This window comes from Petaurus breviceps, unplaced genomic scaffold (assembly GCF_028583685.1).
Source record: "Petaurus breviceps papuanus isolate PSGF00001 unplaced genomic scaffold, PetGlider_PUasm1.0 189, whole genome shotgun sequence".
Classification (NCBI taxonomy): domain Eukaryota; kingdom Metazoa; phylum Chordata; class Mammalia; order Diprotodontia; family Petauridae; genus Petaurus; species Petaurus breviceps.
In genome coordinates this window covers 16535243-16550716 of record NW_027185809.1, presented here as the reverse complement: position 1 = coordinate 16550716, position 15474 = coordinate 16535243, and the positions used below count along the sequence as shown (strand labels likewise).

The following is a 15474-nucleotide window of genomic DNA, read 5'->3' as shown; positions in this document are numbered from 1 at the left end:
TAATAAACAGAAGAAAAGCAATTTTATTAGTAAGTTTCAACAGCCTTAAGAGCAGTGGGTGGTGAATCAACAGAAAAAGGTGGTGATGTAATAATGTCTGAGGCTGTGCCATATTTTCAAGGCCATTTTTATTTGACTCACAGGATACAAGTTAACCCTTTGTTAAATAGATTAAATCCAGAAGATGTGGCCACCATGAATCCCTGGTGCTCAAAAACTGACTAGGTTTAAAAGAAAGAGCATTGTGTGAATTTCAAACAGGTCTAAGGCACTCCAATGATCAATGTTTTACACAGGAAACGTCAATCAACAAGTATATGTTAAGCACCTACTATATTCTAGGCCCTGTGCTAGGTGCTTGGAATGCAACTACAAAAAAACAGACAATCCTTTTACTGAAAGAGTTTATACTCATTGGGGGTTGGGGTGAGGTAGGGAAGGAAGAATGTACTTACAAAAGTATCTACAGAATAAATAAAGGTGGTGATTAGCAGATGAAGCAAGAGGGGATTAGATTAAGAAAGGCTTCCCAAGGAAGGTAGTGCTTGAGACTTGTCTTGAAGCCATAGAATGACTGAATGAGGTGAGACCATTTCACAATTGGGGTATAGCCAGTATAAAGGAACAGAGACAAGATAGGAGAAGGGAAGTAATGTACAATGAGGTTGGAAAGAGAGGATGTGGACAGGTTGTGAAAAAGTAAATATTCTATTTTGTCCTTCAGACAATAGGAAGTCACTGGAGTTTACCGAGTTGGGAAGTGACATTGTCAAATATGATTACTTTCAAGAGGATGTGGGGACTATTAGGCCACTAATGAGATAGGTTCAAAGTAAAAGGAGGTATCAGAATAATTGAGCTGTGAATGTCTTGTCATCAAATATCAAATTTCCTCTCCCACCTGCTGATGGAATGATATTTCACAGAAGGAGATGAGCCCATCTGCTGGTTTCTCTCAAAGACAAACAGGAGCTGAGAGGCTGAGAATGCTAGAGCAGAAGAGACCTTAGGGATCAAACCTCTCATTTATAGAGAAAGTGATTAGTGGCAGTCAGGCCTCCTGACTTCTAATACAGAAAAAAATCCTGAAACATACTTAAATATGTATACTAGAAAAACCCAAAGTAGTCACATTCTTTTCCAGTGCTTAAGATAAGCTGCAGTAACTTATCCTGGGAGAAGGGCTATTAGAGGAAACACAAATTAGGCCTCCAAAATTTCAAGAGAGATAATACCTTGTCATGATTCTGAGGGACATTAAGAATGACAGAGGTGTTAAGAGGGAAAAACAAACCGATCCCAAAAGAGAATAACCCTTTGCCTAGGAGACAAGGGACATTAATTCACAATAAACTTCTCTTTCGATTACTGCCTCCTAGGCAGCTAGGTGGAGGCAGGATAGAGCTCTAGGGTTGGAATCAGGAACACTCACTTTCATGAGTTCAAATTTGACCTCAGATACTTACTAGCCATGTGACCCTGGGCAAGTCATTTAACCCTGTTTGCCTCAGTTCCTCATCTGTTAAAATGAGCTGGAGAAGGAAAAGGCAAACCCCTTCAGTATCTTTGTCCAGAAAACCCCAAAAATGGGGACACAGAAAGTCGGACATGACTGAACAAGAACAATAGATTGTGTTATTGCTATATAGAAAGTCAACTGATTTTTGTGAGTATTTTGTAGCCTGCAGTTTAGGCAGTCAACAAGCATTTATTAAGCTCTTACTAGGTACCTAGTGCTAAATGCTGATGATACAAAGAAGGACAAAAACAGTCCTGCTCCCCTCAAGGATCATATACATATTCTACTCGCATAGATAACATATAAATAACTAAGTACTCACAAGGTATGTACGAAATACATAGAAAGCAATTTGAAAGGGGAAGGAACCAGCATCTGGAAGAACAGGGAAAGGTCTTCTACAGAAGGTGGGTTTTGAGCTGCCTTTTTTAATTTGTTTACTTTTAATTTACAAGATTCATTACCACAATTCCTTGAGTTTCAAATTTTCTCTCCATCCCCTCTCTCCCCTCCATGGCAGCATACAATCAAGTAGAGTATCTGCAAAGACTTTCACATTAGGCATTAGTCAGGTTAGAAAGAAGGATTGTAACAGATGGAATGAACAATGGGAAAGAGGAAACAAAACCAAACAAGAAAACAAAAAAGGGCAGGTAGTTTGCTTCAATCTCAGTTCTAAACTTTCTCTGGATGTAAACATCTCTCTCCATCATCAGTCTTTTGGGGTTGACTTATGACTCTGGATTGCTAAGAAGAGACCAGTTAATCAAAGCTGGTCATCACATACATTGTGTCTGTAATTGTGTACAAATTTCTCCTGGTTCTGCTCTTCTCATCAGCATCAGTTCATATAATCCTCTCCAGGTAAATATGAAGTCCATCTGCTCCTCGTTTCTTATTGCACAATAGTATTCCATAACATGCATATACCACAACTTGTTCAGCCATTCCCCAATTGACGGGCACCCTCTTAATTTCCAATTCTTTGCCACCACAAAAAGAGCTGCTATAAATATTTTTGTACACATGGGTCTTTTCCCCACTTCTATGATCTCTTTGGGATACAAGCCTAGAAGTGGTATTGCTGGGTCAAAGCGTATGAAATTATTTATAGCCCTTTGGGAATATCTCCAGATTGCTTTCCAGAATGGTTGGATCAGATCACAACTCCACCAGCAATGCATTAGTGTTCCTTGAACTGTGTCTTGAAAGAAGTGAAGGGGAGGAGGCAGAAAATTCCAAGCATGAGGGACAGCCAGTGCAAAAGAAGGGACAGGGGAAATGGGGCATCATGTTCAGGGAAGTGCAAGACCAGTGCAGCTGGATCACAGAATGGATGGAGAGCAGTAAGGGGTGAGAAAAACGGAAAGGTGGCGGGGGGCCAGATTATGCTTTAAATGCTAAACAAGACTCTCCATTTGGCCCTGTAAGTAGTAGAGAGCTAGTGAGGGGTGACATGGTCAGACCTATGCTTTTAGAAAAATCGCCCTGGCAGTCATGCAGAGGAAGCTATCTGTTGTGTCAACTAATTTCTTTGCTGATTCCACAGAATTTTCTAAGTAAACAACGATAGTTATAGCTCTTCTTTGGCTATTTTTATGTCTTTAATTTCCTTCTCATCTTCTTGTTACCAAGGTAGCAATAATATTAATAATAAGTAATAATAATCATACCAAGTAGAAGCAGGGAAAGAAGAGTAACTTATTCCTACTGGGAAAGTGTCTAGTGTATCCCACTGAATTTAATACTCACTTTTTGTATCAGATATTTACTATTATATTAAAAAAAATATGGGGGCAGCTAGGTGGCACAGTGAATAGAGCACCGGCCCTGGAGTCAGGAGGACCTGAGTTCAAATCCAGCCTCAGACACTTAACACTAGCTGTGTGACCTTGGGCAAGTCACTTAACCCCAATTGCCCTGCTTTCCCCCCTCCAAAAAACAGACAAACCCCGAAACCCCTCAAAATATGACTCTATTGTATCTTCTACAACTATACTAGGAAAGCTTTTTAAAAAATAGAATAAATAAACGTTACATAATCTTTCTGCTATTTTAGTGTTTTTCTTCTCAATTTCTATGATATAATACAGTCTATTTTTACAAAAATGTCATGTAATACTGAGAAATTTATATCTTTAGTAGTCCCAATCAGAAAACATCATAAATCATTTAATTTTAAGTGATTCAACAGTCTGTTTAGTTTCCTATTCTTCACCTTGTTTACTTTCTTAGTAAATATGTATAAATCTAGGATGTGTCACTGCCTTTTTGCAATTTAGTTACTTTTTTCCTTTACATATATATATATGTATATGTGTGTGTTATGTCATTTGGTACACGTGTGCTTCATACTGATTGTTTAATATCTATGTTCCTTTACACATAAGGCAATTTTCCTATTTTACTGTAATGATAGTTTTTGCTTTAATAGAATGATTGCAGTTCCTTATTTTCTGGATTCATCTGCTGCATAGTAAATTTTGCTACAGCTTTTTATTTTGATTTTATGTATCTCTTTGCCTTTTTTTTTTGAGGGGCAATTGGGCTTAAGTGACTTCCCCAAGGTCACACAGCTAGTTTTTGTGTTGTGTCTGCTATTCACTGCTTCACCTAGCCACCCAAAGTGAGATTTCTTTTTTTTTTTTTTGGAGGGCAATTGGGGTTAAGCAACTTGCCCAAGATCACATGGCTAGTTTTTGTGTTAAGTATCTGAGGCCACATCCGAACTCAGATCCTCCTGACTCCAGGGCCGGTGCTCTACTCACTGCGCCACCTAGCCACCCATCTCTTTGCTTTTTAGATGATTTTCTTGTAAGTAACACATTGTGACGTATTAATTTCTTATCCATTCTGCTATTGTCTTTTATTGTATTGGACTGTTTAGTCCATTCATATATGAACTTAAGAGAGATATATTTGTGTTTTCACGTGTTTGTTTCTCTAGTATTATATTTTAATGATTTTAAAAATTTCCTTCTTCTTTTAATACATTGTCCCCAACTACACTGATGCAATGAGTTCTTTTCCTCTATAACTTATACTTCCACTATAATTTGTCAACCCTTTGGTTAATTTGAAGGATTTATTCTTTTTGTTTACTCCAATGAATACATATTCAATACTTGCATAGATACAATTAAATTGTTTTTTGTAAAAAGAACTTAAATAACTGGAGGAATTTTCAATGCTTGTGGCTGGGCAGAGTCATTATAATAAAAATGAAAAAATATCAAAGTTAATTTTCAGATTCAGTACTATGCCAAATCAAACTACCAAAGAGATGCTTTACAGAGCTAGATGAAAAAATAATAAAATTCATTTGGAGGTGCAAAATATCTAGAATGTTAGGGATATATCTTAAAAGGTATGAGTGATAAGAGTTGGTGGCACAGCAGATTCAACTCTGGGCCTGGAATCAGGAAGATGTGAGTGCAAATCCAGCCTCAGACACTTGCTTATCTGTGTGACTCAGAGCAAGGCATTTAACCTAGGTCTTCCTCAATTTCCTCAACTGTAAAGTGGGGATAATAACTGCAAAATTATAATGACCAAGCTTGGACCTAAAAAAGAGATAGAAGACAACTTTTTCCCCAATTCCCCAACTTCTTTGAAGAGGTAGAAGACTATAAGTGTGATACACCATGAAATTTTTTTTTTAATTTTGGTTAGTTTTATAGATTTTTTTTTCCTCTTTTAAAAATTCTTTATTATAAAGGATGATTGTCTGGGAAGGAGTAGAAAATAAACTACCATAGGAAATGGAGGTAATTAAAAAGAAAGAAAGATATGAATAAAAATGTAATTAAAACGTTACAAAAGACAAGAAGAATGTTAATATTAGGAGAATACTCCATTGTAGCACAGAGTGGCCTGACACAAACAGGCATGTACACTTTTATAGATCAATATATTTTTTGTATCTACTTAAGGTAGTTGGACCTCAGTGTCGGTACCAATAATTATGATCTGAAGGTGGAATGAACCTGGAACAATTAATGAATTCTAATAACAACAATCTTTTTTTCCCCCAAATGCTTTATTAACTTCTTGTTTACATCATTCATTTCCGCCAGATTTTGAGTTACAAATTTTCTCCCTGTTTTTCCCCTACCCACCACCCCAAAATAGCAGTCCCACAGGATATCCCCTCCTCCAATTTGCTCTCTCCCATACCCCTTTGACTTTTCCAGTAGGGCATGGTGGATCTCTATGCCCCAATGCCTGTATATCTTATTTCCTAATTACATGTAACAGAGTATTAATAATAGTATTATATATATGTACATATATATAATATATATATTTAAACATTTGATTTTAAAACTTTGAATTCCAGATTCATTCCCTTCCTCCCTTGTCAACCACCCTTACTAGAAAGATAAGCAAATCCGTATAGGTTGTACATGTGCAGCTATGCAAAACATTACCATAGTAGATATATTGTAAAAGACTGACTATATTTCCCTCCCTCCTATCCTACCTCCCACTTGTTCTATTCTCTACTTTGATCCTGTCCATTTTCAAAAGTGGGTGCTTCCAACTTCCCTCCCCACCAGCCTGCCCTCCCTTCCACCATCCCCCCTCTCACTCTCTCTCCCCCTACTCTCCTGTAGGGTGAGATACCCTATTTAGTATGTATGTCATTCCCTCCCTGAGCCAAATTCAATAAGAAAAAGGTTGACCCATTACCTTTTGCCTTCCTATTCTTCCCCTCCATTGTAACCATTTTCCCTTGCCTCTTCTATATGAGTTTACCCCATTCTGTCTCTCCCCATCTCCTCTCATCATCTCCTCATCTTCCTCTCTCACCTCTTAATTTCATCTTTTAAGTATCATTCCTTCCTTTTCAATTGGTCCTGTGCCCTCTATCTATGTATACCTGTAAACATATATACACAAATTCAGATATGTATTCATACAACTATATACCCTCCTATACAGACACATATATATTTCTATTACCTTCAACTATTTTCATACTGAGAAAAGTTTCATCAGTTACAATTATTGTTTTTACATGTAGGGATGTTAATAATTCAACTTTCCTAAGTTCCTTATGATTTCTTTTCCCTGTTTACCTTCTCATGCTTCTCTTGTTTCTTGTATCTGAATGTCAAATTTTCTATTCAACTCTGGTTTTTTCATCAAGAATGCTTGAAAGTCCTGAATTCCACTGAATGACCATATTTTCCCCTGAAACACGATATTCAGTTTTGCTGGGTAGGTGATTCTTGGCTTTAATCCCATCTCCTTTGACCTCTGGAATATCATATTGCAAACCCTTTGATGAAGCTGCCAGATCCTGGGTTATCCTGATTGTGTTTCCACAATATGCAAATTGTTTCTTTCTGGCTACTTGTAATATTCTCTCCTTGATCTGGGAATTCTGGAACCTGGCTATAATATTCCTAGGAGTTTTCTTTTTTGGGATCTTTTTCAGGAGGTGATCAGTGGATGCTTTCAACCTCTATTTTACCCTCTGGTTCTAAAACATCAGGGCAGTTTTCCTTGAGAATTTCTTGGAGGATGATTTCTAGGTTCTTTCTTTGATCATGATTTTCAGGTAGTCCAATAATTTTTAAATTATCTCTCCTGGATCTATTTTTCAGGTCAGTGGGTTTTCCCATGAGATATTTCACATTGCCTTCTATTCTTTCATTTGTGTGGATCTTGATTTCTCATAAAGTTACTAGCTTCCATTTACTCCAATCTAATTCTGAAGGAATGATTCTCCTGAGCTTTTGAGATTCTTTTTCCATCTGGCAAATTTGACTTTTTAAAGGCATTCTTCTCCTCATTGCCTTTTTGAGCCTCTTTTGCCATTTAAGTTAGTCTTTTTTTGCTTTCTGGAGGGCAATTGGGGTTAAGTAACTTGCCCAAGGTCACACAGCTAGATTTTGTGTTAAAGGAATGAGGCCGGATTTGAACTTAGGTCCTCCTGACTCCAGGGCCGGTGCTCTATTCACTGAGCCACGTAGCCACCCCCAAGTCTATTTTTTAAGGTATTATTTTCCTCAGTCAGGATGTTGACTCTCATTTAATACTTTTCTTGCATCGTTCTCATTTCTCTTCCCAATTTTTCCTCTACTTCTCTTATCTGCCTCTTAAGGTCCTTTATGGCCTGTAACCAGCTCATATTCTTCTTTGAAGCTTTTGGTGCAGGTGTTCTGACTTCACTGTCTTCCTCCTGTTCCATGCTTTGATCCTTTTTATCGCCAAAATAGGAGTGCAAAATTGGGTTGCTCTGTTTATTTTGCTTCCTTTGCTTGCTTATGTCACCACTCAATCACTTGACCCCTGGGCTTTTTGCCACAATAGGACTCTGCTACCAGACAGGGGAGCTTTGTCCCAAATGCTGGGGTTTTCTCACCTACTGAATGTATTAGTTGGGTGCCCTCTCTGAAGCCTCCACACACTCTGGCAAGCTGGTTGCACATCCCAGAACCTCCACCCTAGACCGCAATCCAGATCCAAGCAGGTTAAAGCAAGGGTAATTACCACTCAGACCGGTTCCTTGGTCCCCCTACAATCTGCAGGCCAGGAGCTTAAGCTGCCAAATGGCTGCAACTGCACAGCCACCGCACCTCAGCCACTTCTTGCCCTGGGGGCAAAGGCTGACCACACTCCCCAAACTACCGGATCCTAAAGTCCACACTGCACTGACCTCTCACTTTTTCCTTAGCATCTATAGGTTGATAATTCTGGAAACTGTCACAGCTGCTGGTGATCTGAAGTCCTTCCAGCCAGTCGTTGGTCAGGCCCGCCCTGGGGCTAAAACCTCAGGCTCCCTCAGGGCTGGGCTTGGCTCCCAGAGCGCTGCGCTGACCAATTCCTGCTGGCCTGCTGGGCTGTCCTCAGCGGGAGGTTAGCTTCTCTGTGTCATTTTGTGGGTTCTGTAGCTCCAAAGTTTGTTTAGAGTCCCCTTTTACATGAATTGGGGGAGGTGGAAGCCAGAGCCCCGCGGAAGTCCTGTTTCTACTCTGCCATCAAAACTCCGCCCCCTAATAATAACAATCTTAAGACTGTGTCCTAGCAAGCAATAGTAAGAGAGAATGCGCTAGATGAAATATCACTATTTGTAATGCCTCATGGGAGAATCTCAAAGAGAAAACTATTCGGTAGCAAGTCACATTCTCTCTTTTTCCTTTAACATAATAGGGAGGTTATACTAAAAAAAAACAGGAAAAATAAAGTTGTCTAGAAAGAATACTAAAATGCGAAGAGTCAGAAGACCTGAGTTCTGATCCTCATTCTCCCACCACTTATTTTTGTGACATCAGGCAAGCCATTTTTCTTATGTTTGATTAGTCAGACGAGCTCAGATGATCTTAAAAAAAAAAACTCTTCTAAATGAAGACTGAATTAAAGTGGGTTCACTAGGCTTTGCTTATTTTATACTTTGTGTCCTGGTTCCAGTTTCTCCATGTTAATTTTATTTTTAGGTAATAGCTTATTAATTTGTAAAGCGTAAGATGCCAGTAAAAGGACTGGCAATAAAATATGCTCCAATGGGTCTTCAATGTGAATATTCAGTAGTGCATATCACAATCCATCCAGGTCTTCTTCACTGTCATTTCTGCCCATGCTCTCCCATAATTCTTTTATAAAGGACCTATGCAGCTTATTAGAAATCTTCTAAAGTCTTTTTAACATTCTGTGAGTAATAGGACAGCACTTAGGCTATCCATCTTGTTATATGATGTACACGACCAGTAATACCTCTTTTTGTGATCAAACATTTCCTAGATGTAAAGTTTTATAGACCAATTCTTGCATGCATGTCATTTGTTAGTGATAAGTAACCTGTGTATACCTGTGTCCTTCCACTGCTTGAATTATCTGTAATTTTATTTCTTTGTGGAGGCTATAGTGTGTTTTTTATCTGCAGAAGTAAAGGCCAATATAAAATGCAAGAATCCCCATACATTTTTTTTTTTGCCTTTTGGAGGGCAATTGGGGTTAAGTAACTTGCCCAAGGTTACAGGGCTAGTTTTTTTCTTTTTTTTTTTTTTATCCCCATACATTTTTAACCAAACTGGAAGTTCAGAGCTAATGTACTGAAATTCCCCATAAGAATGTGAATGTAAAAGCTCACAGGCTGGGGTTCTTCATTCCCCTCCTGGCAAGAAAAGAGAAGAATTATAGTTCACTCTGAATCAAAGGTGCTCGTAATTTATGTCATCAGCAGAAAAAAAGGCTATCACCAACTTGTGCTACACATTTCTTGGATTGAACTAGGGGCATTCTTATCATCGGATTTTCTGCCTGATTGAGAAACTTCTCATTAGTAGGCTATTTTAAAAGACAGATTTCCCTCGTTCACATGGAACTTCATCTTCTCAGAATCATGTACTTTACTTACTAATCCACAATAATGCAAGGAAAGAAGGTTCAATGGAAGTACCCACCTTTCCTGGAGTACTTTTTCTCTTCCTTCAAAAGTAGCCTAACCAGGATTGGATAGGATGCCAAAGAGGCAAAGATCAATACATAAACAGGGGAATGTGAAGGAATTGGGACTGAGGACGCAGCATGCATTTTCTTTACCTGGTCACGATCTCCTGCAAAACAGCAGCTTTTCATGGTGCATGAGTTGAAATAACCCTGGTTGTCAAACTGGAACACAGGTAGGCGGGAATGGATATCATATAGAACGGGAGGCAGGCGGCGCCGAAGGGCTAGCAGCTGGGTCCCATTGCTGTTGAACCGGACACTCATGGCACTTTGGAGGGACAGGTTACCACCATAGCGTAAGAGTGAGCTGAAACACAGAAAACAAAACAGGAAAAGCATTAGACACTGTTGATGAGGAGTCTAAAGAACTTATGATCATTTCTATAAAGCAAATGCCTAAGAATTTCTGTGAAAGTCTTAAATAACAATAACATGTTATTTCCATAGGTTGAACTAGGAGAAACTGTGGTGAAGCCAAAAATATCTCCTGGATGACCCTGGGCAAATCTGGGGAGGCACTGTGGTACTGCAGAGTGAGTGCTGTTTTTAGAATCAGAAAACCTGATTTCAAATCCCAAACTGACACTCAATACCTCTGTGACCCTGGGCAAATACTTTTAGTTCTCTGAGGGCCAAATGCCTCCTCTGTAACTAATGGAAATGGATTAGATGACCCCCCCCCCCCGCCAAGGTCTCTGAATTTATACTCCTATCTGACTGCTCTGTGCCCTGCTTCTTATCTCCCATTTTGTATTTGAGAGATGAGTAACAGAAAAGGGGCATCTAGTATCCAAGGAGAATAGGTATCCTCTTGTGATCTGGTTCACTGATAAATCAGTGGAAAAAAAAAAAAAGCTAAGCACAGGAATATGTTTGTAAAGACATTGGGAAAATCAACAACCAATTTAATTGGTTAATAATAAATGGATATATTTGCCCTCTTCTCATTAGAAATTCAATAACCATCATTAAAAACAACACACATTACTTGATCAAATGAAAATAACATCTTTATTATGGAAGAAAAGTAGAAAGAAGTCTAGTACAGAGAGCTAGCTTCAGAGGTGGAAAACCCAAGTTCAAGACCTGCCTCTCACTTATACTAGCTGTGTGATAGTCAGACATTGAAACCTCTTGATGTTCCCAAGGAACTAGAAGTTACAGATGAGTTGCCAATCTTCATCAGTGGAAGCAGTTTCCATACTGAGAGTTCCCCACACTGATGACACCATAGGTCTGGGCCAAAAAAACCATATCAAATGCAGGATAATCAATCAATCAACAACTGTTTATTAAGAGTCAGGCACTGGGGACCAGGACAAAGAATAAAATAATCTCTACACAAGAAGAGTTTACATTACAATAAGAAAGACAACAAGAATATACATTAAGTATTTATAGAATATAGGAAGCAAGGTTTTTAAAGGCTTCAAGAGCTAAACAGAAATTATATTTGATCCTGGAGACAACAGGAAGCTACTGGACTTTTTTTTAGTAGAGGAGTAACACGGTCAGATCAGTGCTTCAAGAAAATCATTTTGGCAGGAGCATGGAACATGGACTGGAGCAGTGAAAGATTTAGGGTAGGGAAATCAATTAGGAGGCTGCTACCATAATGCCTATGAGAGGTAAAAGGACTGGAAATGGCTATGTGAATGGGCACACAGAAAGGGTTAGAAGTGAGAGATATATAGAGGTAGAAACACGAAAATTTTTTCTGGATATATGGGATAAAGGAGAGGGAAGAGTTAAGGATAATGCCAAGATTATGCGCCTGAAAGACTAGAACGATGTGGTGCCTTTGGCAGAAATGTAGAAGTTTGGGAGAGGGGAGATCAGTTTTGGACATGTTGAGTTTGAGATGTCTTCAGGATGTCTAGTTTAAAATGTCCAATCAGCAATTGGTGATATGTGACTGAAGATCTGTGCACCATCATAAGTCAGAGTAGTAGGTTAAGGAGAGCATTGGATTTAGGGCCTGGTTTACAAGGGGGCTGAACCAGGTGACCTGTAAGGTCTCTTCTAGCACTAATATCTTACGAACATAATGACCCTAGAAATACTACATTACAGAGCGTGTCTTTATATTCTTATGCTAGGGGCTTATTTATTCATAGAATGGAAAAGAATAATTTGCCTCTACAAATTTCCAATTACTCTAAAGTTATTAATGTTAATATATTAAAGTTCAAATTAAATAAGAATAGTCATCTATATATATATGGATTACCAATTTTTGTAGCATTTAAAATTTTAAAATACAATTATTACAAATGTATTACAAATATAATTCTGTCTTAGTGATTTCTGAAGGGACTTTCAAGGTCTTGTAGTGGTTGACATAATTATCATAAAAATGAATAACTGGGGATGGCTTGGTGGAGTAGTAAATAGAGCACTGGTCCTGGAATCAGGAAGACCTGAACTCAAATCCAGCCTCAGACAGACACTTAACTAGCCATATGACCTTGGGCAAGTCACTTAACCCCTACTGCCCTGCCTTCCCCCCTCCAAAAAGCAAAAAAAAAAAAAAAGAATTACTGTTATATAATTCTATACCAACATCCTCTTAGATTATTTGACCTTTCTGTATGTGTGGTATCTGCATTAATCAAGAGTTTATTATATTTTGGAAGGATGCTATAATTCATCTTTTTTCAGCATACAAAGACTGAGAAAAACAAATGTTTGGTACTGTCACAAGGCAGAAAAAGTACTTTCGTGTGAAAAAATAAATCAGCTTAGGAAGACTGTTAATGCCTCCTTCATTAAGTGAACAAATGATGGCTGAAAGGAACAGAAAAACTGTTATTTAATGAAATCTTCTAAAATCCATAAATAAAGAAACCAGTTTTTCATATGGGATGTGAGCAGCATGGTTTCCAAAAGGAGACACAAAAGAACTTTGGCACCAATAAAAAGGGTTAAGTCATTTCCATGTAGATAATTTGCATGCTCTCCATCCAAACAAAGAGAACTTGTTCTATTTTCCCCCAAAACCTACCTTCTTCCCTACTTCCCCTATTACAACCATCCTTCCCAGTTACGTAGTCTCAAACCTTGGTCTCAAGTTGTACTCATCACTCACACACCCCAAAATCAAATCTACTGTTTTCTTGATAGTTCTACCTTCACAATCTCTTGTATATGCCTCCTTTCCACTCACACAGCCATCTATCCTGGTGCAACCTGCTATCACCACTCACCTGGACTAAAATAGCCTTTTTATTAATGTGTTGGCCTCAAGTCTCTTCCCCCCCATACTTCACCCTCTGCTTGAACATATGAAACACTGCTCCCCACCCCCTCTTACTAACAGACTCCAGTGGAAAACTTTTTGGTCACATTATAAACGATATGGAAGCCTAGATACTTTCTCTAATGCTTATGAACTATCAAATCTCTCCAAAATGGTCATTTCATTTGAGGAATAAAGAAGTTTAAACTGTCTGTATGGTCTAGGGACCCAAGAATTCAAATAAGGTAAAAACATGATGAACTAGTAGCAAATAAATCCAATATCTTCAAACTCCTAAGGCATACTCAATCAACATTCACCACCCATTCAAGCTCCCAGCAACAAGACTGCATATGCCAACAAAAAGTCTTTACTAGAGAACTTTGTTCTTTACCCTGGCCCTCCCCCCTTCTAGTGCTTTGGAGATCCACACTCCAAAATGAAGAAATTTGCTCAGGCTGCTAAACAGCAGTGAAGCAGTATTCTATGTCACTGAGGAACATGTGTTTAGGGTTGTATGGCACTCCAGTAAGTTTGAAAGAAAGACAGGGTCTGTTCTCTTCCCTTAGAAGTCAGTTGAGTCAAAGATCTTTACTAGTAAATTGTGAATTGTCCAATATAGGAAAAAGCTTTAGGATCCAGCCCCGAGGGAAAGCATCACCAGAGGGAAGGGAGTCAGAAATTGAGCAGCTGAGGACAATAAGGAAAAAAAGGACTAAAATTATCAACGATCTTGGGAGAAAGAATACTCAAAGACCTTAAGCACAAGTGACAAACCAATACAGTAGACATTGACAACAGAAAGAAATATGGCCTCCAGATTTATTAAAAGAGTCCAGGGATTTATCGATAAATACTATAAAACAAAGGAAAATAATTCAAAGCCTGATGAGGCAGAGGACCATGTCATGGATTGTGAAGAAAGCATGTGACCACACAGCATACTATTCCTGAATGGCTAAAAACAATTAAGAATGTGAGAGCAGAATTTATAGCATAGCAGAAATAACTGGCAAAATAGAAACACTTGAATCCATAGTGACAAAGAAACAAAAGAAAGGATATCTGGTTGGGAATGCAAACACACAGAAGTAAAGGACAAACTGGAAAAAGAGAAGAATAAAAGCAATAAAACTAAATAAAATAAATAAAACTAAAAGAAAGCATATTCTTCATACAAGCAAAACATTGATCTCAAAAAAAGAATGCACAGCAGTAACTTAAGAATTCTATGTCTCGGGCTGGATAGGTGGTGCAGTAAATAAAGCACTAGCCCTGGAGTCAGGAGGACCTGAGTTCAAATCCGATCTCACACCCTTAACACAAAAAACTAGCTGTGTGACCTTGGGCAAGTCACTTAACCTCAACTGCCCTACCTTCCCCCTCCGAAAAAAAAAGAATTATAGGTCTCCCAGAACATGACAAGTTAAAAATCTGAACACCATAATGCAAGAAATAATACAAAACTGCTCAGAATTTCTGAACACAGAAAGTCAATTGCCAATCAAAAGAATCCATGTTGCCTCCAGAAAAAAATCAAGACTGTGCACTCCAAGATACACAGTGGTTAAATTTAACTATTCCATTGAGTAGACACCAAAAAAAGGTTTTGACAAATTACAACACCTATTCCTGTTAAAAACATTAGAAAGCATAGTAATAAACAGAGCTTTCCATAAAATGTTAAGCAATACATTTAAAACCAAAAGCAAGCATTATCTGTACTGGGGATTAGCTGGAAATCTTTCTAATAAGATCAGGTTTCAATGAAGAAAGGATATCTGTTATCAACATTGCTCTAAAAATGTTACTTATAGCAATAAAATAAAAAAAATAGAAAATGAAGGAATAAGCGTAAGTAAAGAAGGAACAAAACTATCACTTTTTTTGCAGATGATGATGTAATGGTTTGCTTAGAGAATCCTAGAATCAACTAAAAAACTAATTAAAACAACTTCAACAAAGTTTCAGGATACAAAATAAATAGAAACAAATCAGTGTGCTAAAACACACACACACACACAAACACAAATAAATTCTGCATAGAACAAGGAGAAAGACTATCAAATATAAAGCAAAAGAAATTAAAATGACATAAGACTATCCTGAACTCACTAGAAAATGCAAGAGGGTCAGGCAGTTAGGTGGTGCAGTGAGTAGAATGATGGCCCTGGAGTCAGGAGGACCTGAGTTCGGAGCCAGCCTCAGACACTTAATACACACACACACACACACACACACACACACACACACACACACA

The 15474-nt window shown here is 38.2% G+C and overlaps 1 protein-coding gene across 2 annotated transcripts in view; it reads right to left on the bottom strand.

Annotated features, from left to right (window-relative positions):
* The window catches only part of DCAF5 (DDB1 and CUL4 associated factor 5), a 163632-nt gene that overhangs the window by 39089 nt on the left and 109069 nt on the right, over window positions 1-15474 (bottom strand). For both annotated transcript variants that reach the window (XM_069092005.1, XM_069092006.1), the window contains exon 6: window positions 10070-10283. In XM_069092005.1, the coding sequence (XP_068948106.1) occupies window positions 10070-10283 (214 nt within the window). The remainder of the gene's footprint in view (window positions 1-10069; window positions 10284-15474) is intronic.